The sequence below is a fragment of the Macaca nemestrina genome, chromosome 2, assembly GCF_043159975.1.
Source record: "Macaca nemestrina isolate mMacNem1 chromosome 2, mMacNem.hap1, whole genome shotgun sequence".
Classification (NCBI taxonomy): domain Eukaryota; kingdom Metazoa; phylum Chordata; class Mammalia; order Primates; family Cercopithecidae; genus Macaca; species Macaca nemestrina.
The window spans coordinates 155,170,458-155,196,206 of record NC_092126.1 but is presented as its reverse complement, the minus strand read 5'-3'; the positions used below and the strand labels follow the sequence as shown (position 1 = coordinate 155,196,206).

The 25,749-nt window shown below is 49.4% G+C and overlaps 1 protein-coding gene and 1 long non-coding RNA gene across 3 annotated transcripts in view; both read left to right on the top strand.

Annotated features, from left to right (window-relative positions):
• LOC105477787 (RAB7A, member RAS oncogene family) overlaps nucleotides 1-3,225 on the top strand; it is an 89,020-nt gene extending 85,795 nt beyond the window's left edge. For both annotated transcript variants that reach the window (XM_011734579.3, XM_071092301.1), the window contains exon 6: nucleotides 1,755-3,225. In XM_011734579.3, the coding sequence (XP_011732881.1) occupies nucleotides 1,755-1,850 (96 nt within the window). In that variant the 3' untranslated portion in view covers nucleotides 1,851-3,225. The remainder of the gene's footprint in view (nucleotides 1-1,754) is intronic.
• Nucleotides 3,226-10,218: 6,993 nt separating this feature from the next.
• LOC105477786 (uncharacterized) overlaps nucleotides 10,219-25,749 on the top strand; it is a 39,026-nt gene continuing 23,495 nt past the window's right edge. The window contains exon 1 of the long non-coding RNA XR_011620267.1: nucleotides 10,219-23,609. This is a non-coding gene — a long non-coding RNA (uncharacterized lncRNA). The remainder of the gene's footprint in view (nucleotides 23,610-25,749) is intronic.

Here is a 25,749-nt window from a genome sequence, read left to right as displayed (position 1 = left end):
GCCTAAAATCACAGCACTTTGGGAGGCTGAGGCTGGAGGATCGCTTGAAACCAGGAGTTTGAGACCATCTTGGGCAACATAGCAAGGCCCCATCTCTACTAAAAATTAAAAATTAGCTAGGCGTGGTGGCATGAGCTTATAGTTCCAGCTACTTGGGAGACCAAGACTGGAGGATTGTATGAGTCCAGGAGTTAGAGGCTACAGTGAGCTGTGATCATGCCATTGCACTCCAGTCTGGGCGACAGAGCGAGACTCTGCCTCAAAACAAAACAAAACAACAAAAACAGAAATTGCAGTCCACTAGAAGAAATGGGGAAAATTAAAATAAATAATGTTTAAAAATTAAGTGTCCAGAATAATAGGCAAGTCTATTGAGACAGTAGATCAGTGGTTGCTGGGTCCAGGATGGTGTAGAATGGGAGTGGGAAGGAACTACTAATGGGCATAGGGTTTTTTTGAGGGGGGTGATGAGAGTATTTTAGAGTTAATGTTGATGGTTGCCCAACTTTCTGAATATACTAAAAACCATTGAATTGTACACTTTATGGCATGTGAGTTAAAACCCAGTAAAGCTATTAGGAGTGCAGTGGCACCATCTTGGTTCACTGCAACCTCGACCTCCTGGGTTCAAGCAATTATCCTGCCTCAGCCGCCTGAGTAGCTAGGATTATAGGTGCTTGCCACCATGCCCGGCTAATTTCTGTATTTTTAGTAGAAACGGGGTTTCACCATGTTGGCCAGGCTGGTCTTGAACTCCTGACCTCAGGTGATCCACCTGCCTCGGCCTTCCAAAGTGTTGGGATTACGGGCATGAGCCACCATGCTCAGCCAAAGCTGTTATTTTTTTAAGTATGTATTCCTAGATGTGTTATACTTTTATAGCTATTGTGAATGGAATGATTTTTTTCCTAGATAACTTTTAATGAATAGAAACAGTTCCTGCTTTATCTGCAAATCCTAAAACAGTCACTGGCACACAAGTGCTCAATGTTTAAGTGACATTGTTTTCCTGCACCCAAAAGTAGAATGCTACTCCTCATTGGAAACATGTTACTTTAGCAAAGTCCCACTAAAATGACCATAGTCCATCTGCTCTGACACTTGTCACAGATGGTAATAAAATTCATTCACAGCTGCCTTTCTAGGCCTGCAGCATTTGGGAGACAAAACTCTGCTAAACCTTTGGAAGAAAAAAGAGACCAAAGCAGAGGCCATTGGTCCAGAAAAGTGTATGGAAGATGGGGAGGTAGAAGGAGTGTTCCAGGTTGAGAGGGCAGCTCATACTCAACTCCAGCCACTTGACCTCGTGCACATACTGGCTGAGGGTTGCCAGATGTTTGAGAAGCTAGAAATCCACACCATTGTCAACCATTGTCAACTATAGGGAACATACAGAAAGCATCTGAACTGGATGTGGATGTGGTCCCAGAGCTCCCAGATCATGATCTGATTGAGAACGTATGTGAACTTCTGTCCTGATTGCTCAGTGCAGACTGATGCGTCTCCTGGCAGGACTCCTCTCTTCACATTGACCTGGAGTTGTCACAAAATCTTTTTCTCTTGCTACTTCTTGAGCATGGCATCTTCTGCCAGAGTGTTCCCTTAACTGCGTGGGCAGGCTCTGCTCCACAGCTCCCCACCCACTCTGCTTGCCCAAGCAGAAGTGAGCCCCTCCTGGGCAGAAAGGGCCCGCAATGGGGGCTGAAATGTTTCAATTCCCTGAATAACCAACCTTTCTCTGTCTCCTTGTCCAGGAAACGGAGGTGGAGCTGTACAACGAATTCCCTGAACCTATCAAACTGGACAAGAATGACCGGGCCAAGGCCTCGGCAGAAAGCTGCAGTTGCTGAGGGGGCAGTGAGAGTTGAGCACAGAGTCCTTCACAAACCAAGAACACACGTAGGCCTTCAACACAATTCCCCTCTCCTCTTCCAAACAAAACATACATTGATCTCTCACATCCAGCTGCCAAAAGAAAACCCCATCAAACATAGTTACACCCCACATGTCACACACACACACACACACACACACACACACACACACACACACACCCCTGACGTAATCAAACTCCAGCCCCTGCCCGTGATGGCTCTTGGGGTCTGCCTGCCCACCCACATGAGCCCGCGTGTATGGCAGCAGGACAGGCCAGCGGTGGATGTCATTCTGATATGGAGTTGGCATTGGAAGCTTATTCTTTTTGTCCACTGGAGAGAGAGAGAACTGTTTACAGTTAATCTGTGTCTAATTTTTTTTTAACGGTCTTGTGGTCTTTTTACCTCCCCTTTCCCCTCCCTCCTTGAAGGCTACCCCTTGGGAAGGCTGGTGCCCCATGCCCCATTACAGGCTCACACCCAGTCTGATCAGGCTGAGTTTTGTATGTATCTATCTGTTAATGCTTGTTACTTTTAACTAATCAGATCTTTTTACAGTATCCATTTATTATGTAATGCTTCTTAGAAAAGAATCTTATAGTACATGTTAATATATGCAACCAATTAAAATGTATAAATTAGTGTAAGAAATTCTTGGATTATGTGTTTAAGTCCTGTAATGCAGGCATGTAAGATGGAGGGTTGAACCCTGTTTGGATTGCAGAGTGTTACTCAGAATTGGGAAATCCAGCTAGCGGCAGTATTCTGTACAGTAGACACAAGAATTATGTACGCCTTTTATCAAAGACTTAAGAGCCAAAAAGCTTTTCATCTCTCCAGGGGGAAAACTGTCTAGTTCCCTTCTGTGTCTAAATTTTCCAAAAGGTTGATTTGCATAATACAGTGGTATGTGCAATGGATAAATTGCCGTTATTTCAAAAATTAAAATTCTCATTTTCTTTCTTTTTTTCCCCCCTGCTCCACACTTCAAAACTCCCCTGTTAGATCAACATCCTACTATGAGAGCGAAAGGAAAACCCTCACAGATCTGTCCTAGTGATTTTTACCTTTGTTCTAGAAGGCGCTCCTTTCAGGGTTGTGGTATCCTTAGGTTAGCGGAGCTTTTTCTCCTTTTCCCCACCCATCTCCCCGATATTGCCCATTATTAATTAACCTGTTTCTTTGGTTGGAACCCTGGCAGTTCTGCTCCCTTCCTAGGATCTGCCCCCGCATTGTAGCTTGCTTAATGGAGCACTTCTCCTTTTTCCAAAGGTCTACATTCTAGGGTGTGGGCTGAGTTCTTCTGTAAAGAGATGAACGCAATGCCAATAAAATTGAACAAGAACAATGATCATCTGCCTTTGCCATGTCTTTTTTTCCTTCTTTGAGAGCCTTGACTCAGTAGAGACCACATGAGTTAATCATAGCCAATGCCTTATCCAGCAAGGAGCCCTCCATAAATGGGCATGTGTGGTGCTTCGAGGCAGAAAGGCCCTCTCATATCTGGTCCTGTAGTGCCTGTCCCTAGTTGTTTTTTTTTTGTTGTTGTTGTTGTTTGAGGGGAGAGGGGTGGGTAGTTTAATCGCAGTGTTGGAGGTTGAGGACCATGGATGGAGAAAGCATTGTCCCTTTAGAAGATCAACCACAAACTGCTGGGGACCTCTGAGCCATGCATATCCTGTAGGTGTAACTGTAACCTATTCGTGTGTTATGTGTTTTATTTTTAGTTGACCTAGTTGCTAACACTTAGATGTATAATTCTGCATTTGTCACAGGAGAGGAAGATTTGGCAGCAGAGACCCTGTATTCCAACATATGTAAACCCCTACCTGGAATGGAATAGATCCCACTTAGAAGCAATTTTATTAAAATAGTAGTAGTTCAGGCCGTGGGTCACTTTAGGTTTTGCAGAAGTACCTCATTGACTTAGATCTTGAATTCTACTTTGCTACACTTTTTTACATTTCTACTTCTCAGGCTCCTCAGCTGGTTTATTTCCTCATGGCTCCTCTTGGCATGTACTTTATGTGTTAAAAATAGTATAGTTTAGAAGCTCAGATGCTGCACAATGTGAGATTATCCACAGTGCGATTTCACCCTGGCTGGTGGCGCATGGCTTAAATCTTCTCTGGTCCTGTATTTTGTTTGGGCCTCATGAGGTGTTTGTACTCTAGAGGGCCCCAGCTTGGGGCCCAGTGACTGGGCCACAGTGTGTGGACTCTTGTGTGATGCTCACCTCTGCAAATCAGGCATCTGTTCCTCTGATTGTGTTACACTGGTCTTGACCTTGTATGTGACATTAAAATGGACCTTGACTTCTGATCTGCTTGACCTTTATCCTAAACTGATGATCATCCTGACATTACTTAGCTTAAGATGAATGTAATCTTTAATTGACTCTGATTTCAACCATTGTCCTTACCATAGCTTACCTTAATTTTAACGGCTTTGGCTTTGAACTGACTGACTTTACCCTAAACATGATCACTGTTGAATAACCTTGACTCTGACCCACCTCCTGACCCTAATCATCACCTGACTTTGAAGCTAATATGGAACCCTACTATGACAATAGGTCTTACTCTCTGACCTGGGACTAAATAGTCTCATGTCCCATCAGCCTGATGGCTGAGGTTGGTGTCATATTACAACCCTAAATTGTATAATGTTTATCTAAGGGATTCAGCTTAACTACAGTAGGAAGCCATGGCTGAGACTGAGCTCTGCATCAACACAGTGCCTTTTTCTATATTCCTATGTAGATTCAGCATAAGCATGTGTTTTCTCTCAAAAGAAGGGAACTTGTCATTTTGCTGCAATAAGCAGTAAGGATATACTTCTGAGAAGAATATCTGGGACTGAGTTTGTCTGCAGTACTATGGATTGTTTGAGTTCATTTGTATTTGCCTCGAGGTGAGAATGAGAGATGAGTGTGTTGCTGCGTTTACATCCATCTCAGTTTGCTCTAACAAGTAATCAGAAGTTACTTTTGGCCAGGCACACTGGCTCACACCTGTAATTCCAGCACTTTGGGAGGTCGAGGTGGGTGGATCACCTGAGGCCAGGGGCTTGAGAGCAGCCTGGGAAACATGGCAAAACCTCATCTCTAATAAAAATACAAAATTTAGCTGGGCATGGTGGTAGGCGCCTGTAGTTGCAGCTACTTGGGAGGCTGAGGCAGGAGAATTGCTTGAACCCGGAAGGCAGAGGTTGCAGTGAGCTAAGATTGTGCCACTACACTCCAGCCTGGGCAACAGAGTGAGACTCCATCTCAAAAAAAAAAAAAAGTTTTGGAAAGGACATCTGGGAATGAGTTTGTTGTACTAATATGTACTTGTTTCAGTAGTACTCCTTCCTCAGATCCCAGCTTATTCTGTCTCCATGTGAGTGTGTGTTGCTGTGCCGACTTTTATCTCCCCCAAGAAGCTATGAGGATTTGGTTTTAAGAAGAATGCCTGAGTTTGTTGTACTAACAGGAATTCTCATCCAAACTCCTACTGGGGTTCATTCTGATTCCACTCATCTTTTAGTAAGAATATGCCTTTGAGGTTAATGTGTATTGCATTGTTTACATTCATGTCCGTTAACATTGACCAGCAATAAGATTTCACCTTAGAGATCTGAGACTAAGCTTTTTTGCACTGAAAATGATGCCTTCCAATAGCACGAAGTAGGTGCATCTTGGTTCACTCTACCTTGCAGTAAGAACGTGCCCTAGAGAGGAATGTATGTGTCCTGCTTACCTTCCTCTCAGTTGTCAGTCGCATGCAATTAGGAGTTACATGAATCAAATGTTTGAGACTGGATGTACTTGTACTAATATCGATTCTTTTCATTAGCACATTAGACTCATTCTAATTGATTTACACTTACGATCATCCTGACTTTGATCCCCTTGAGGTGACCTTGGATTAACTTTGAAACTGACCCACATGTCCTGACCTTGACTTTTTTTTTTTTTTTTTTGAAACGGAGTCTCACTCTGTCACCCAGGCTGGAATGCAGTAGTGTGAGTGATCTCAGCTCACCACAACCTCCGCCTCCTGGGTTCAAGCGATTATCCTGCCTCAGCCTCCTGGGTAGCCGGGATTACAGGTGTGCACCACCACACCTAGCTACATTTTGTATTTTTTAGTAGAGAGGGTTTCACCATGTTAGCTGGGCTGGTCTCAAACTCGCGACCTCAAATGATTCGCCCACTTTGGCCTCCCAAAGTGCTGAGATTACAGGTGTGTTGATCCTGATCTTGAATCTCATACACAATCATCCTGACCTTAAGCTGAAATAAGCATGAACTTGACCTTGAATTTGAATCTAGCCCTAATTCTGACCCTTGTCCTCATCCTAACCATCACCCTGACCATGTTTTGCCCTCATTTTAAACTTGCCCTTGAAACTGACCTTGATTGATTTTGAATCCAGTACGCGCTGATGCTTTTCATAGCCCTGAATCTGAATCTGAAGCCAACCCTGAACATAGTCCTGGCCATAAGTTTATACTTCCCCTAAGTTTATACCTGAATCTAGCTGACTTTAACCATTCTTAAGTTAACCTTAGTCATCCTGCCATTGATGATAGTCTGCCTTTGAACTGCTCTGACCTTCAAATGACCTTGATCCTCTTGGCTCTAATCCTTAGCACTGGTATGACCTTGGACCCAACCTTGTCCTGGTGCTGACTAGCATTCTGACCATATCACACCATAAGTTTCAACTTTACCTTGAGCTTGAGCCATTTGGACCTTGACATGACTTTGAGGCTGACTCTGATTATCACCTTGAACATCATTCTAGCCATGTCTTAGTTTGTTTTGTTTTGTTTTGTTCTGTTTTTTGAGACAGAGTCTCACTCTGTCGCCCAGGCTGGAGTGCAGTGGTGCGATCTCCGCTCACTGCAAGCTCCGCCGCCTCCCGGGTTAACGCCATTCACCTGCTTCAGCCTCTCTAAGAAGCTGGGACTACAGGCCCCCGCCACCACGCCCGGCTAATTTTTTTGTATTTTCAGTAGAGATGGGGTTTCACCATGTTCTCCAGGATGGTCTCAATCTCCTGACCTCGTGATCCACCTGCCTCGGCCTCCCAAAGTGCTGGGATTACAGGGGTGAGCCACCGCGCCTGGCCTTGTTTTGTTTTCTTTACTTAACTAAAACCTCTCCAGGTGATTCTAACGCGTAGCTGGAGTTGAACTGGTGTAAAAATATTTCCTTAAATATTTTATGAACCACAAATGTGTAAGGTCCACAGCTGGTTCCTAAGAGACAGGAAAAAGTTTGGCCTTAAAAAAAATTAAAGATCTCAGCCAGGCATGGTGGCTCATGCCTGTAATCCCAGCACTTTGGGAGGCCAAGGCAGGTGCATCATTTGGGGTCAGGAGATTGAGACCATCCTGGCTAACATGGAGAAATCCCATCTCTACTAAAAATACAAATAATTAGCCAAGCATGGTGGCAGGCGCTTGTAGTCCCAGCTACTCAGGAGGCTGAGGCAGGAGAATGGCATGAACCCAGGAGGCGGAGCTTGCAGTGAGCAGAGATAGTGCCACTCCAGCCTGGACGACAGAGCGAAACTCCATCTCAAAAAAAAAAAAAAATTAAAGATCTCAAATATATGCTCTAGCCTTCCCCACCACTGCCGCCACTGAATTGCAACACTGCACAGATTTTGTTTGACCCACTTTCCCTACATACATCCAACCAATATTTGTAAATGGGAAGATAGCACACAAAATCCAACTCTAGTTTGTTTTTTAAAAAATTGGAAGAAAGTGCAACACTTCGATCACACTCCCGAATTTCTCATAGTGACCACTAATTGAGGACCCACCTTATTTAGCTTGCCTGGCTCCCATGCTAAGAAACCAACTTGTGTCTGAGGGCGGCCTGGCAGCTTCCAAGTGGAATGCGCGTGCTCTGAGAGACCGGGCTTTGGGATGTGGTGCGCTGAGTGCTGCTGCTCTGCCAAGTGAGCTCAGCCTGGTCCACAGTGACTGCCGAGTTTCCATGTCCTGAGTTTCCTGGCTAGGTAGAAGATACTGGAAGTCTGGAGGAGAACCCAAAACTGCCAGCATGGCACATCCTGTCCCCACCTCTTTCCTTTAAGGAGAGGAACCATGTGCCTTCATAATGCCCTTCCTCACAGTACCCCTTCCCTTTGCCAGAAGTCCTGCCTCCATTCACATTGCAGGGCTAAAGATGCCCCTTTTTGCTTATTTTTGTCGTTTCATGGAAGGGAGCCAGAACTGGAATTTTGTTAGTTTTTTGGGTTCTAATCGTAGTCCGTGGGTGTATTATTACTCCCTATTTTATGCCAGGAAAGAGAAAGGGTAAAGGCTATAAAAAATCCCTAGCTTAGAGGAGGAAAAGGCCACTCTGGATGGCATATTGTATGGAGGTGGTGAATTCAGTAATTGGGTTTCCATTGGTATCTGTTGCTTCTGCTTTCAGAAGCAAGCTTGGCTTGCGGTTTGTAAAAGTACCCTGGGTCCTAGGCCGAACGCTCATGCCTGTAATCCAGCACTTTGGGAGGCCAAGGCGGGTGGATCACGAGGTCAGGAGATCGAGACCATCCTGGCTAACATGGTGAAACCCTGTCTCTACTAAAAATACCAAAAAAAAAAAAAAAAAAATTTAGCCGGGCGTAGCGGTCGGCGCCTATAGTCCCAGCTGCTTGGGAGGCTGAGGCAGGAGAATGACGTGAACCCAGGAGGCGGAGCTTGCAGTGAACAAAGATTGCTCTACTGCACTCCAGCCTGGGCAACTGAGCAAGACTCCGTCTCAGAAAAAATAAAATAAAAGTACCCTGGGTCCCTAGTCATCTCTGCACTCCCAGGATTGCCTGCTGGGGTACTGTCTAAGTTGTGGAAGGACAGGGAAACTTCTTGCCAAATTTCATTCCTTGCCGTAGAACAGGATCCTCCAACTCTAGACATTAACTTAGGTTGTCTTGGAGAGATCACAAGGTTTTGTTAAGTCACTTGATTCTCTAACTGCACTCCCAGGTAAAAGGAAACTACCCTCACATCTATGGTCTATTGATTTTTGACAAGGGTGCCAAGACCATTCAATGGGGAAAAGACAGGTTTTTCATCAAATTGTGCTGGGATACAGATACCCATACCCATCTGCAAAGAATGAAGTTGGAGTCTTAACCTTGCACCGTATACAAAAACTAACTTGAACTGGATCAAAGACCTAAGTGTCAGAGCTAAAACTGTAAAACCCTTTGAATAGGGGGAAAGCTTAATGACAATGGATTTGGCAGTAATTTATTTGATATGACTTTTAAAACACAGGCAACAAAAGAAAACAGATAAATTGGACATCATGAAAATTAAAAAATTTTGTGCCGCAAAGGACACTATAAAGAGTAAAAACTCATCATATATCTCATAAGGGATTAATATCCAGAATATATAAAGAAGTCCTACAACTCAGTTTTAAAAAGTGATTCAACAATGAGTGAAGGACTTAAATATATATTTCTCCAAAGAAGATACAATGATCACTGTCAGTCCACCAGAAAATGCAAATCAAAACCACACTGAGCTACTTAACACAAAAAACAACAAGTGTTAGTGAAGATGTGGAGAAATCAGAACCCTCGTGCTTTACTGGTGGGAATGTAAAACAGTGCAGCCACTTTGGACAATAGTCTGGTGATTCCTCCAAAAGAGAAACATGGAATTACCATGGGACCAGCAACTCCCCTCTTGAGATGTGTACCCAAGAGAATTGAAAGCTGGGATTCAGAGAGATACTTGCACACCCATGTTCATGGTAACATTATTTACATTAGCCAAAAAGTGGAAACTAGTGTCCATCAACAGGAATAGATAAACACAATGTGATATGTATAATGAATGGAATATTATTCATAAGGAGTAAGGCCAGGAGCGGTGGCTCATGCCTGTAAGCCCAGCACTTTGTGAGGCTGAGGCAGGTGGATCATGAGGTCAAGAGATCGAGACCATCCTGGCCAACATGGTGAAACCCCATCTCTACTAAAAATAGAAAAATTAGTTGGGTGTGGTGGCACACGCCTGTAATCCCAGCTACTCGGGAAACTGAGGCAGGAGAATCATTTGAATCCGAAAGGCGGAGGTTGCAGTGAGCTGAGATCATGCCACTGCACTCCAGCCTGGGTGACAGAGCTAGACTCCGTCTCAAAAAAAATCTGAGTCATGCTGCAGTATATGTGAGACTTCAAAACATTATTCCAAGGCCGAGAGCAGCGGCTCACTCCTGTAATCCCAGCGTTTTGTGAGGCCAAGGTGGGAGGATCATTTGAGCCCAGGAGTTCCAACTGGCCTAGGCAACTTAGTGTGACCCTATCTCTCTTTTTTTTTTTTTTTTTTTTTTTTTTTTGAGACGGAGTCTCGCTCTGTCACCCAGGCTGGAGTGCAGTGGCCGGATCTCAGCTCACTGCAAGCTCCGCCTCCCGGGTTCACGCCATTCTCCTGCCTCAGCCTCCCGAGTAGCTGGGACTATAGGCGCCCGCCACCTCGCCCGGCTAGTTTTTTGTATTTTTTAGTAGAGACGGGGTTTCACCGTGTTAGCCAGGATGGTCTCGATCTCCTGACCTCGTGATCCGCCCGTCTCGGCCTCCCAAAGTGCTGGGATTACAGGCGTGAGCCACCGCGCCCGGCCAGTGTGACCCTATCTCTACAAAAAATAATATTAGCCAGGTGTGGTGGCACGCACCTGTAGTACCAGCTACTTGGAGGCTGAGGCGGGAGGATTGCTTGAGCCTAGAAAGGCTGCAGTGAGCTGTGATTGTGCCGCTGCACTCCAGCCTGGGCAACAGAGCGAGATCCTATCTCTAAAGGAAAAACATTATTCTAAGTGAAATAGACACAGGAGGACAAATACTGTATCATTCCACTCTTAGGAAGTACCTAGAAGAGGAAAATTCATAAAAGACAAAAAGTAGAACAGAGTGCGGGGGTGGGGAGTGGAGAATTACTCTTTAAAGGGTACACAGTTTCTGTTGGGGATGATGGAAGTTTTGGAAGTGAACAGTGGTGATGTTTGCACAACATTGTGAATATATTTAATGATGCTGGAATTGACAAGAAGGTAAATTTTTTGCAAGTTTTATACGTTTTTTAATTGGAAAAAAAGGAAACTGCTGAGTGAAAAAAGTCAAAGATCAATGAGTGCCTAAAGCCCATGAACTTGAAAATGAGGCTTCACCCCCACACATTTCTGGAACTCGGCTCCGAATCAGGGTGGGGGCCAGAAATTTTTACTCAGTTTCGGGGGACACATGAGTTAGGACTCATTTCTTGGGCCTTAAAGCTGTACAAGCATCTCCTGGCAACTCCAGCCAGCTTTGTTGCTGAAGGAGGCTGTAGGTAGTGCAGAGAAGCCCTTCCCCAGGCACTCTCCCCAGCGGAGCAGGGACCTGGAAAGTCAGTGGCCTTCCTTTCCTCACATCCATTGAGGCCAGTGTGGAGACTGGGATGCTGGGAAGCTTGCCCCAGGCACCTTTGACCCTGCAAGTCCTTGGAGCTCTGCCCCAGGCAGGGCTGCAGGCCCCTGAGCTGCCCAGACAACATCTCCAGGAGCACCAAGGCAGGAAACTCACTGGAGAGCTGGGGCTTTAAGAAAACTTCATGCTTTGCTTTTTTCCCCCCACCTTCAGCGCCATGGATTTCCTTGGTCTGGGTGTGTTGAAGGCTCACCCGATGATTTGAGGGTGTGGCCAGGGTGGAGAAGCACACAGCGCTGGATGCCCTCAGCAGAGGCCTTTGGCCCAGGGCTTCTGCAGAAGCCGGGAAGGAGCCTGTACTTCCCGCCTTCCACTACCCATGGCTCTGGACAATGACAGGCTGGGCAGAGAGACCTATCAGTGGGCACAAAAGATCTCTGTTTCTGCTCGGGGTGTTTCTGTGTAGGAAAAGAAATCCCATCTTTCTTCATTGAGGCCCAAAACCAGCAGAACTGCTCTTCGCCTGGCCCTTCTAGTATGTGAACCTGGTTCCTGTAGGAAGTTGTGGCTCTACTGTCCCCTCCAGAGGCCACACCAAGGTCTGGAGGAGGCAGGGGCTCCCGGGAATGATGGGACCCCTGAGCCGCTGTGTCTACATGGGGTACTGGGTTATGGACAGAGGCAGGTTGCTAGTTTGCACATAGACCAACCAGAGAAGGCCCGAAAAGTGTTTGCAGCTGTTCCAGGCTGTGTTTGGGAACCTACAGCTGAGTGTAGCAGGCCTGTGGCATTTGCCAAGAACGGGCACTGCAAGCCAGGCTGTGACCCTGCTGCTCCATTCTCCTGCTCTCTGGGTTCCTTGGTGCTAGGAGGAGCCTTCTGTATGCCTTCCAGGCTTGGGATAGAAAGTCAAGGGAAGAAGAGTATACCCTGGTGGCCAGCCTGGCAGTGGTGAGTGGCTCCAGTGGGGAGAGGCCCAGGGACTGGGGCTGGGTTCCAGGATCCGTTCGGCAAAGGATTTCTGGCCAGCTGCTACCCTCAGAGAGCAGTTATGAAGGAAAACCAGGTCAAGAAGCTGACGCCTGCCCCACAGGAGCGCACAGACTCAGAGCCAGATAGCCCTGGCAATGGGGAGGGATCCCTGTGGCTGCAGCCACAGAGACCATGTCCCTGGGGCGTGCAGTGGAGCCTTGCCGCAGTCACAGTCAGCACAGGCTGAAAACTGCACCAGTTACAGGCCTGCAGGCCAGCCCCGAGCTGCAGGTAGGTTTTGTTTTATATCCTGCAGTTTTCCTTCAATGTGAAGTTTTATGGCTCCAGTGTTTAAAACACACACACACAAACACAAGATGACGTATAAAAAATGCTGATGCCCACATCTCTTCAAACCGTCTTGCAGCCCCAGGCCCCCATTCTCCTTGCTGCAGCAGCTGGAGCCGCTGGTGCCCCCAGGCAGGGCCACTGCACCTCCAGCACCAGCTCCTCACCTCCTGCCTCTCAGGCAGATTTAGATCATCTCCCTGGCCAGGTAGGCCTGCAAGCCTGTGGCCCCTGGGAGAGAGATAATGTATTAGTCAGGGTTCTCTAGAGGGACAGAAGTAATAGGATATATGTATATATGAAAGGGAGTTTATTAAAGATAATTGACTCACACCATCACAAAGCAAAGTCTCACAATAGGCCATCTGCAAGCTGAGGAAGAAAGAAGCCAATAGTAGATCAGTTCAAGTCCAAAAACCTCAAAAGCAGGGAAGCTGACAGTGCGGCCTTCAGTCTGTGGCCAAAGGCCCGAGAGCCCCTGGCAAACCACTAGTGTAAGTCCAAGAGTCCAAAGGCCAAAGAACCTGGAGTCTGATGTCCCAGGGCAGGAAGCACCCAGAACAGAAGAAAGATGAAGCCGGAAGACTCAGCAAGCCAGCTTATCCCACCTGCCTGCGTTGTTCTAACCACGCTGGCAGCTGTTAGATGGTCTCCACCCACATTGAGGGTGGGTCTGCCACTCACAGTTCGTGGACTCAAATGTTAATCTCCTCTGGAAACACCCTCGCAGACACACCCAGGAACAAGTTTTTCAGCTATCTAGGCATCCTTCAATCCAATCAGTTTGATATATTAACATCACAAGTCCTTGTCAACTTGAACCCATACACATCTCCTGAAATCATATTTAATCTCCAAATAAAGGAAATAATAAGGTCATAATTACCCCTAACATAATACAGCTATCCTTCATACAACCAGAAGCACACTAATCCTTAACATAAATGCTATTACATAAAGTTAACAACATTTAAATGCTGATATAAAATCAATAAATCTTATGTCACATGGTAACGGAAAAAGAAAGGAAATAAAATGGAGGTGTTTTCTCAGTACGAGTGTATACATGCACAAACATATTTTTAATAAAATAAGGAAGAAATGGTTGTGACCATTACAATCCTTGTTTCTGCAATTGGTCACATGGCTGTAGCTGGTATTAATAACTATTATCTTCTGCTACCCATACTGTATTCCCTTTGCCTTCGGCAAGCACCTCAGCTGGTTGTGGCTTTTTACCTGGTGGAATGACCCAAACCTTCATTCCTGAAGGATCCGACCATTTGCAGTCCTGCCTGGATTGGGCTGTTGTAGTTTCCCATTGACCTTAGTCACAGGGCCTGGTAATACTCAGAGATGACCTAAGGGAATCCTATATTCCATGCATACTCTTCCTTATTACCTTCATTGTGGAGTAGTAGTCTGATTTCATCTTGATAGTCCAGGTCAGTCACCCCAGCCAACACTAACTTCCTTCTTAGCCTGTGGACTTAGAGGCAGAGGAGCCCAAAATGGTCAGTTGGCAATCTTCCACTTTAATAGAATTATTATTTTGTCTCCTGGTGGCAACATTCCTCCCTCTGGAACTGAGACCTCTAGGCCAGCAGAACATAATGTTCCAGGAACAGGAAGCAAAACTTTGCTAGTGGGTCACTAGGGGTGATGGTGAATGGTGCCACATCCACTTCCACCCCTTGATTCCTGGATCTGTGAATGCTGGCTATGGGAAAAACTGCCATACGTTGGATGCTGATTCAGAGCATGCACGGCCTTCTGGAGAGCTTTGCCCCAGTCCTGCAAAGTATTGTCACCTAGTTGGCATTGTAATTGTGACTTCAAAAGGCCATGTTCTATCAATCCGGCTGCTTAAGGATGATGGGAAACATGGTAAGACCAGTTAACTCCATGAGCGTGAGCCCACGGCTGCACTTCTTCAGCCGTAAAGTGAGTGCCTTGGTCGGAGGCAATGCTGTGTGGAATACCAAGATCATGGATAAGGCATTCCGTTGAGTCCGAGGATGGTAGTCTCGGTAGAAGCGTTGCGTGCAGGATAGGCAAACCCACATCCAGAGTAAGTGTCTATTCCGGTGAAGACAATCCTCTGCCTTTTCCATGATGGAAGAGGTCCAAGGTAATCAGCCTGCCACCAAGTAACTGGCTGATCACCCCGAGGAATGGTGTCATATCGAGGGCTCAGTGTTGGTCTCTGCTGCTGGCAAATTGGGCACTCAGCAGTGGCCACAGCCAGGTCAGCCTTGGTGAGTGGAAGTCCGTGTTGCTAAGCCCATGTGTAACCTCCATCCCTGCCACCATGGCCACTTTGTTTATGAGCCCATTGGGCAATGACAGGGGTGGCTGGGGAAAGAGGCTGAGTGGTGTCTACAGAATGAGTCATGATTGATAAATACCCACGATAAAAATCTTCCTTTGCTGAGGTCACTCTTTGGTGAGCACTCAAGCGGGACACAAATATCTTCACAGTTTTTGACCACATACTGTGGTCAGAGAAATCCATCAACATACCTCTTCCCCCAGTTCACCAAGTTTCCGATCACGCTTCCTCCGAGTCCCTGTCCATCCAGCCAAACCATTGGCTACAGCCCATGAATCAGTATATAATCACGCATCTGGCAATTTCTCCTTCCATGCAAAGTGCACAACCAGGTGCACTGCTTGACGTTCTGCCTCCTGGGACGATTTCCCTTTCACCACTGTCCTTCAGAGATATCCCAGAAAGGGGCTGCAGCTGTCCACTTATGGGTGGTACCTGCATATTGTACAGAGCCATCTGTAAACTAGGCCCTTGTCTCCTCTTCCTCTGTCAACTGATCATGGGGCCATGAGGCCACTGGCAGGCTGGGAGAGAGAAGGCAGGGTGGCAGGAGTGGGGACCATGGGCATTTGAGTCACTTCCTCATGTAACTTACTTGTATCTTCAGGACCTGCTCGAGCCAGATCACATGTATACCACTTCATTTGATGACGGAATGCTGCTGTGCACACCCCTCCCACTTTATGGCTAGATGGGTCGGAAAACACCCAGTTCATGATATTCAGTTTAGGTCTCATGGTGACTTGAACATAGTCAAACATAGTCAACTGTTGAACATAGTCAAACATAGTCAAATGTTCACTTTCTAACAGGCCAAGAGCTGTCTCTCGAAAGGAGACAAGTTATCTTCAGAAGATAGCAGAGCCTTGCTCCAAAGTCCTAGAGGCCTCTGTGATTCACCTGTGGGAGGCTGCCAAAGGCTCCAAACATCATTGCTATCTACCACTGACACCTCAAGCACCATTGGATCTGCTGGGTCATATGGCCCAAGTGGCAGAGCAGCTTGCACAGCAGCCTGGACCTCTTGCAGAGCCTTATCCTGTTCTGGACCCCACCCAAAACTGGCAACCTTTTGGGTCACTTGACAAATGGGCCGGAGTAACACACCTGAATGAGGAATGTGTTGCCTCTAAAATCCAAATAGGCCCACTAGACATTTTGCCTCTTTCTTGGTCATAGGAGGGGCCAAATGCAACAACTTATCCTTCACCTTAAAAGGAATATCTCGACAGGCCCCAAACCACTGAACCCCTAGATATTTTACTGCAGTAGTAGGTCCCTGTGTTACCAGAAGGTGCCATGCAGGTCCAGGCTCTTGGTGTCCTGAACAAAGAATTGGATGAGACACACACAGATAGGAAAGCAAGGCAGCAGAAATGGATTAGGCACAGCATTCCACTCTCTGAGGGGGAGTGCGGACTGACCTCTGGGAGGTGAGATCAGACCCAGCGTGGTGTAGTTTGGATCTTTTTATGGGTTTTTTTTCCTTCTCTTCCCAAGGCTCCCTAATCTCTAGCCGGTGTCTGCCTTTTTGATTGATAGGTGTGTTGCTTAGTTACTTTGGCCCCTGTGCGCTTGTGCACCACCTCCGATATGCAGTCCATATGCATTGTTGGGAGAAAGGTTTATGGGGTGCCTGCATAAACTGGCCATAAAAATATAGGACAATATGTTGTGGAAAGCCACAAGCGGCCTCTAAGGAGGAAAGCCTCCTAACTGCCATCATGTCCCCATGCTCAGAGCAAGACCTACTTTTTTTTGTTTTTTATTTTTTTATTTTTTTGAGACAGAGTCTCGCTCTGTTGCCCAGGCTGGAATGCAGTGGCATGATCTCAGCTCACTGCAAGCTCTGCCTCCCAGGTTCACACCATTCTCCTGCCTCAGCCTCCTGAGTAGCTGGGACTACAGGCGCCCGCCACCATGCCTGGCTAATTTTTTGTATTTTTAGTAAAGACGAGGTTTCACCATGTTAGCCAGGATGGTCTCGATCTCCTGACCTCGTGATCCGCCCACGTCGGCCTCCCAAAGTACGGGGATTACAGGCATGAGCCACTGCACCTGGCCAAGAGACCCGCTCTCTTATCTGTAAACACTGTGTTCAAGGAGAAAGACACTCCTTTGAAACCCTAGAATGTGGACAGATGTGCAGGCTCCTGGTTAAGCCGCTCCCACTAGCTACTCTCCGATAAGGTAAAGATACGCTGTTTGAGTACAAAGGAGATTCAATTAAACCACTATTGCTATAGATTACACCTGTGGGCCGGGCGCGGTGGCTCAAGCCTGTAATCCCAGCACTTTGGGAGGCCGAGACGGGCGGATCACGAGGTCAGGAGATCGAGACCATCCTGGCTAATATGGTGAAACCCCGTCTCTACTAAAAATACAAAAAAAACTAGCCAGGCGAGGTGGTGGGCGCCTGTAGTCCCAGCTACTCGGGAGGCTGAGGCAGGAGAATGGCGTAAACCCGGGAGGCGGAGCTTGCAGTGAGCTGAGATCCGGCCACTGCACTCCAGCCTGGGCGACAAAGCGAGACTCCGTCTCAAAAAAAAAAAAAAAAAAAAAAAAAAAAAAAAAGATTACACCTGTGATGCACTGTCTCCCTTTCACTGTTTCACCCTGAACATCTGCTTCTTAGATCTAAGTGATCGTACTCAATAGATAGTGTGGAGACCAGAGCTCTGAGACTTTTGCAGCCTCCATTTTGCAACTGGCCCCCTGGCTCCCACTTTTATGAACTCTTAACCTGTCTCTTTTCAATCCTTTGTTGCCACTGGACTTCGGGTACCCTGCGGGTGGTGTTGAAGCTGGTCCCCAACATTCATGAGCTTTAATGAGCTGATTATCATATGGGGTCATGGTAAGGATACGTTTTCTCTCTAATGCACATGCCTAGCCCTGAAGAGCGGACCCTTACTGGTTTGGTCTGGATCCTGCCGGCCAGGGTGTACTGGCTCGCTTCTCTTTTTGTTTTGGCTGCTCAGCTTCTAGCTCTTCTTTTTTTTTTTTTTTTTTTTGAGACGGAGTCTTGCTCTGTCGCCCAGGCTGGGGTGCAGTGGCCGGATCTCAGCTCACTGCAAGCTCCACCTCCCGGGTTTACGCCATTCTCCTGCCTCAGCCTCCTGAGTAGCTGGGACTACAGGCGCCTGCCACCTCGCCCGGCTAGTTTTTTGTATTTTTTAGTAGAGATGGGGTTTCACCGTGTTAGCCAGGATGGTCTCGATCTCCTGACCTTGTGATCCACCCGTCTCGGCCTCCCAAAGTGCTGGGATTACAGGCTTGAGCCACCGCGCCCGGCCAAGCTTCTAGCTCTTCTTATCTTGCTTCTTGCCCACTGCCCTTTTACCTTGCTTCTGCTTTCTGCTTTTAGTCATTCTGCCCTTTATTTAACTTTTAATTCCCTTTGCTACTCTCCTGCTTCGTTTCCCTATTCTCCAGCCTCACCTGAATTTTAGTTGGATTTATTTCCCATCCCCTGGCACACAAATGTCTCACCAGCGAGTCCAGTGTGGTTGTTACTTCTTGCTCCAGTCAGCATAATGTCATCAATGTAATGGACCAGTGTGATATCTCGTGCAAGGAACACGCCACTAAGATGTCTGTGAAGAAGATTACGACACAAAGCCAGATAGGTGATAGAGCCCTGAGGTAGGACCATGAAGGTATATTGCTGGCCTTCCCAGCTGAAGGCAAATTGCTTCTGGTGATCCTTATGGACAGGAATGAAGAAGAATGCAATGCCCCACACTCAACCGCCAACAGCCCAAAGCCAAGACTCCCTCAGCCTGGCAGCCCGTGGCAGAGCCCCAGGAGGCTGCCTTCTTCCCAGAGCTGCTGCCCAGGAATGGACGGGTGGACAGGCATTCGGGTGTCTCAAGTCAGGGCCACCCTGACACAGCTGCCCCAGGACCACAGCTCACTGAGTGCAGCCACATCCTTTATGGCCCACCTGTCAAGGTAACAAGTGACAGATGCCACAAGGCACAGTGGCCTGCCCTGCCCAGGGATGACCCTCGGGGTGGGCGGAGGGCACTCACTCAGGTCCTCTCCCCTTCCTCAAGGCTCCTTCCTCACCTGGGGTGTATGGCTCCTAATCCCAGCACCTCAGGGGCCTTCCTGTTTCATTTTTGCTGACAAATGATCGTCGAGCATCTTCCGTGTGCAGGGACAGAGAAGACAGACACGCTGGCCCCCAGGTGGGCGAGAGAGACTAGTCCATCAGTGCAGAAAACTCCCAATAGGGACAAGGGCTAGGAAGGAAGCACCAGGAAAAGTGCTGGTGGAAGATAGGGGTGACCCTACTGCAGATGGCGTGTTCAAGGAGGGCTTCTCTGAGGGGGTGACATTCACTTGATTGACAAAAGGGATAGGCAGGGCCTGTGGAAGTCTTCTAAGGAAGGGAACAGATGGTTTTTTAAACCATTAGATCTTGTGAGACCCACTCACTATCACAAGAACAACGTAGGAAAGACCCGCCCCCAGAACTCAATCACCTCCCTCCAGGGTCCTCAAGACCCGCCCCCAGAACTCAATCACCTCCCTCCAGAGTCCTCAAGACCCGCCCCCAGAACTCAATCACCTCCCGCCAGGGTCCTCCCACGACACGTGAGAATTGGGGGAGTTACAATTCAAGATGAGATTTGGGTGGGAACGCAGCCAAACCATATCAGAAATGCTACCTGATCTCTCTTCAGCTTCGGTTTCCTCACCTGGATGGTGGAGCTGGAGCCCCCTGACTGCCTGACCCTGCTCTCTGGATTGCCTCTAGGGAGGCCACCCTGCTCAGGCCTGCTCTCACCCCTCCATGACTGTCAGTCCCTCCCAAGAAGAATGTCCTCCAAATGGAGGCTGCCGGCGGCAAAGGGAGATGAACAAGCCAAGGTTGGCCGGCCTGCACCGAGGGCTGCACGGCTCCTGAGGCCGGCCTGGGTGGACACTGGAGGGCGCTTTCTGTCTGTGGGTTTTGCCCTGGTGCCTGGAGCCCGTTTCCCTGTAGTCTCTTGACCCAGCCCAGCTCGGTGAGCCTGGAGCCCTGGCTTCTGGAGAAGAGAAGTCAAGGTCTACCACAGGTCACAGGTCAGAAACAACTCTGGCCTTGTCGGATGCAAATGGAAGCCAGGTCTGGGGAAGGCACCCTCCCACAGGGCCAGCACTTCCAGCGGGGCACAACAGCAAGGCAGAGGGACAGACTCTGAGGGGCCCTTGGGGAACTCAAGCGGGGCCCACAGAGACCCTCTCTCTGGGGTTGCAAACTGGCATTGGGTGGAGGGAGATTCAGTATTGACACCTGGGGACCCTTACCCCCAAAGTGGATATTAAGGACAGAAGCACGTGAGGGAGACAAGGGGTCCCACAACACTCCCAGCCTGTCCCCAGCCTGCTTCCAGCTTCCTGGTCCTGCTCTCTTGGGGGAAAAGGGGATTTTATCTGACTTTCCCTGACTTCTGGCCTTTCCTGGGCAGCTGAAAATGACAAGTAGGAAATACCGGCTTGCTTGGAGACTTCTTTGGTTTTACCAGGAAATGGAAACTTTGGCAGATGGAGAAGGACAGGTGGGAACCCCAGGAGGAAGGGACCATGCTCTGATGGTGGAGCGCTTCCTTTTCTGTTGTTTTCTGTGATCTAAAATGAGGCAGGTTGCTTGGGATAGTTGATTTGTTTTCCAGTGATGACACTGAGGTGTTCTCGGCCTGGAATCCCACGGCCGCCACGAGCTGGGTTGTTTGGGGTTCGGGTGGTCCAGGAGTGGCTTTCGGTGTGGTGTGATTGGCAACCTCTGGACACTTTTCACTTACAGATTTTTCATCACTTGTTCCAGTGAAGGACACTCCCTGGGGTCCAGCATTAGTCACTTTTTAATGTCTTTCCATTCGTTGGGAAAAAACATTGTGGTGAATGGTGCTCTGCACTGATCATTTTTCCCTGAGGCCTGTAGGGTTCCCTGAATAGAAGGGCAGGGCCCTGGCCACCATGGAATCCAGTGTGGCACTGAGGCTCCATACAATCCTGGTGGTGCTGGCACTCCAGGCCCAGGAAGAGTTCCACGGCCATGTAGGGGTGCGTGCCACAAAAGGTTTTCAGCATCTCTGCCTCCCCAAATGTCGTGCTAAAGCCAAAGTCCATGATTTTTATATTGCCTTCCTCATTGAGTAGGATGTTTTGTAGCTCTAGGTGTGGATGTGTGATGTTCTGTAAGTGGCAGTAGTGCAGGGCTGACACAATCTGCCTGAACGTGGTTCAGGCCTCCTCTTCCTCGATGTGGCCTTGGTGGCGTATCTGGTGCTGTAGCTCTCCTCCACTGGCGTACTCCATGACCACATGGATGGTTTCCACCTTGTCAGTCACCTGGTGGAGCTGAATGATATTTGGGTGACAGAGAGTCTTCATGATACTCATCTCTCTCTCTAGAGAGCAAGGCCAGCCTTCTTAGAGATGATTTGGAGGACAGTCTGGGTCCCAGTTAGCCTATGCTGGGCCAGTTCCCTGGCAGATGGTGTCAAGGATCCCATAGTTTTGTATCTTCTTGCGAGGTGAGGTGGAGGTTGATCCCGGGTCTATGGTGCCTCCCAACTACGCTGCCGCAAAGGGAGATGAACAAGCCACAGTTGCCGGGCCTGCACCTAGGGCCGCAGGGCTCCTGAGGCCTAGCATGAGTTGACACTGGAGGGGGCTTTCTCTTTGTGGGCTTTGCTCTGGTGCCTGAAGCCATTTATCTATGGTCTCTTGACCCAGCCTAGCTGGCTGAGCCTGGAGCCCTGGCTTCTGGAGAAGAGATGTCAGGCTTTGCCACAGGTCATGGGCCAGAAACAATTCTGGCCTTGTCCAGTGCCAGGCCTGGGGAAGGTGCTTCCTCTCACAGGGCTGGCACTTCCCGAGGGTGAATGGCAGCAAGGTGGGGAAGACAGACTCTGAGGGGCCGGCCCTTCGGGAGCTCAAACAGAGTCCACAGGGCCCCCCTCTCTGGGGTTGCCAACTGGCATTGGGTGCAGGGAGATTCAGTATTGACACCTCACTCCCAAAGTGGATTTTAAGGACAGCAGCACACTGGGGAGACTAGGACCCCACAACACTCCCACCCGGTTCCCAGCCCGTTTCTGGCTTCCTGGTCCTGTTCTCTTGCGGGGACCAAGACTCTTATCTGACTTTCTCTGACTTCTGTCCCTGCTTGGGCAGCTGAAAATGACGAGTAGGAAATACTGGCTTGCTTTGAGCCCCCTTTGGTTTTGCTGGGAAGGTGGAAACTTTGGCAGACGGGGAAGGACAGGGGGAAACCCCAGGAGGAAGGGCCGCTGCTCTGATGGAGGAGCGCTTCCTCTTCTGTTCTTCTATGTGTTCTAACACGAGGTATGTGCTATGGGAGAGTTGATTTCTTTTCCAGTGTTGACGCTGAGATGTTCTCGGGCTGGAATCCCTAGCCACCATGACCAGGGCTGTAGGGGACACAGGTGCCAGGTTCTCCGTATGGTGTCAACAGCACCTCCCGGCCGACATTGACCCAGGGATTCCACATCAGCTGGTTTAGTGGGGGCCGCTCCCTGGGGCTAAGGGTGAGGAATTGTTTTACTAGTGTTTCCAGTGGAAATGAAAAAATAGGTGGGGAGTCATATTGTCACATAGCCTGAGGCGGGAAGGAACCACGGGTGGGGCTGGATGTTCTTTCAGCCTCCCTGGCAGAGATCACAGACACAGTGGTCAGCTTGGCCTAACTTCTGCGATGGCTGGCTCTGATGTGGTGGACGGAAGCAGTCCCCAGAGCAGGAATGCCTTCCCTGAGGTTCATATCCTTGCAGGGTAGGAGCTGGAAATCCTCCCGTCAGAACCTCCCTCACTGCAGCCCGGGGCGGGTGAGTGACTGGGGGATCCATGCCCCAGGGGCAAACCTCTGGGCTCTGGCTTCAGCCCCACCCCGGGGAAACATGCACAGCCCCTCAGAGGGAGAGCCCTTCTGCAGGCTCTGCTGGGAGTCCTGGATTGCCTGGCAGGGCTGAGATGCCTTTGGGTAGCCTCGGGTCTCCATGGAGATGGGGGCGGGGCCAGGCAGCAGGGGCGGGGTGCCCAACAGCCAACTGCCCGCCCTCAACTGCCAAAAACCCACACTCAACCGCCAAAGGCCAAGGCCAAGGCCAAGGGCCCTCTGGCTCTGCTGCCCCCACACAGACGGAAGCCCTTTGCAGGTCCCGAGGCTCCCGGCCCTGCTCAGCGTCTCCAGAGGCCTCACCCGAGCCCTCTCCGCTGGGTCCCCATGGGCCTCACAGCGCTGACCCAGCCGCGGGGTCACTCCTCTGAGCCTCCCGACTGTCCATGGGTCCTTTGGAGCCCTGGGTTTTGGAGCTTGTCCTTCCTCAGTGCCGCCTGCTGGGATGTGGCTGCATCAGGGCCACAGCTGACCGAGGGTGGCTGTGTCCCCTGCAGGCCACCCGTCAAGGGCACAGGCGACAGGCGCCCCAAAGCGCAGTGGCCGGGCCTGGCCAGGGCTGGCCCTCGGGGTGGGCAGGGACCACTAAGTCGGGTCCTCTCCCCTTCCTCAAGGCTCCTTCCTCCCCTGGGGTGAAGGGCTCCCAATCCCAGCACTTTGGGGCCGTCCTGTTTAATTCATGCCCACAAATGATCATGCAGTGTGCTGGGACAGAGAAGACAGACACGCTGGCCTCCGAGGGGTGAGACAGACTAGTCTATCAGTGCAGAAAATTCCCAATAGGGACAAGGGCCAGGAAGGAAACACCAGGAAAAGTGAGGGTGGAAGATGGGGGTGACCCTACTGCAGGTGGGTGCTCAGGGAGGGCTTCTCTGAGGAGGTGACATTAACTAGATTGACAAAAGGGACGGGCAGGGCCTGTGTAAGTCTTCTAAGAGAGGGAACGGCAGTGCCCAGCGGGCTGTCCCGGGGATGGAAATAGGGCAGCAGGTGGGGGTGGGTGTGTGAGCCAGGCAGGCAGGACCTAGACACCGTGTGATGGGTGCAGTGGTGGGACCCATGGAGGCTCTGAGGAAGCCCTGGGCCTCAGAAGATGGGGAAACAGGAAGACTCACTTGGAGACCTGCACCCAGGCAGGGAGCAAGAGCCAAATGCACCGCACCCCCCTCCTGGTGCTACCCTGGGCCTCCCTTTCTTTCCCCACACCCTGCACTCTGCCACACACCCCTTCCTTGGCCAGGCTGACAGAGGAAATGGAGCCGCTGGAGGCAGGAGCACTGGACTGGGAATTAGACTTGGAGTAAAATCCAAATGCCCTATGGGCCCAGCTCTTCTCTGGAGTTTGGCTTCATGTCAACTGGGACTAGGGGATAAGGGACAGCAAGACCGGCTCTCAGACCCTTGTCACTCCATATTGCAATGCTTCTCAGTGGTCTCAGGGGCTATCTATTTTAGGAATAATTATATGGCTATAGAAGAATAATGGAAGGAAATATGTTTCGAGTGGCACTTATATCAGGCTCTAGACTAGGTATTGCTTTTGACGGGGAGTTGCTTTTTTTTTTTTCTCTCCCTTTCACGAAACATGAGTCCTGACTAGGGCCAGGAGTTAGATTCCAGTTTCTAGATTTTCATCATTCCATGCTGCACAAGGCAGACATCTAGGGGACAGAGGGGCAGACTATTAGCCTGTAAAGGAAAGATGATTTAGCTAGAGAAAATATAGGAGAAAAGGAATCAGGATGAGGGGATTAGGAATGGGAGAGGAGGAGCTGGGGGAGAGGGAGTTGGGGGCGGGGCTGGGACAAACAAAAAGGAGGTGTGGAGGGGTCCAGGGAAGTAAAGTCCAAGAGGATAGTGGGGACCAGAGTCACAGCCTTAGTGGGGCCTCAGGAGAGCAGCAAGCTGTGTCTACCTTGGAAAGGTGGAGACAGGACTGCAGTGAGCTGGGCGGGGAGGAAGCGGGAGGGGGCAGAGCAGAGGAAGCAGGGGACAGACTGGAGGAAGAGATGGTGCACTGGGTCAGGTGGGGCAGAGGGGCCCTCTGGTCTCCAGGAGGCGTCATGCTGTCCTTCAGCTCATCCGTAGCTTTGGATAGGAGGCCTTTGAAGGCCACAGGGTTGCCAGATGCCCTCTTGACTAGAATCATGTTCAATGACCCCGGCAGCAACTTGGACACCTCCGTCTTCTGCTGAATGCCACTGGACCGGGTGTGCTGGGCACATAGCAGCATTGGCCTCTTGCCTGGCTCCCACCCGCAGCTGTTGGAATCTACACATGTCCAACCTGTCACAGTTTTTAATGTTCTTGAGCCTCAAGGCCTTAGTGCAATAAAATGCAGGAAGTGCAGCTTGACTGCCCCACCTACTCGATTTTTGTCTTCAGCCATTCAACTATGTTGGGGCAATCATTTTGCTTGTTTTCTTTGGTGGACACACATGTAACGTAATACTTTTAAAAGAATTGAAAGGCATCTCCTGGCAGCCCTGTGGCAGCCCCAGCTTCTTGACAGCAAGGCCACATCACAGCTTTAGGCTGCCCAGCTTGGAGGACACTGGCTTCCTGTGATGATTGTCACTGAGCCAGGGACCTTTCTGGGTCTCCCCCACTGCTGCTGGTGCTCTGGCTGGAGGGAGAGGGCACGGGGTCATGCTGGGGGCTTCACTGGAAATGTCCGGCTTCCTCTGTAGGCCGGCAGGTGCACTGGCAGGAACGGTGGTCTTCTGCCCTGACTTCTGGCCCTCCTCGGGCAGCTGAATTTTGGAAGTCTCAAATGCTGGTTCACTCTGAGCCCTCTTCAGTTTCTCCCAGAAGGTGGAAACTTTAGGGGTTGGGGAAGAAAAGGTGGGAACTCTAGGAGGAAGGGAAAGTGCTCTGATGGC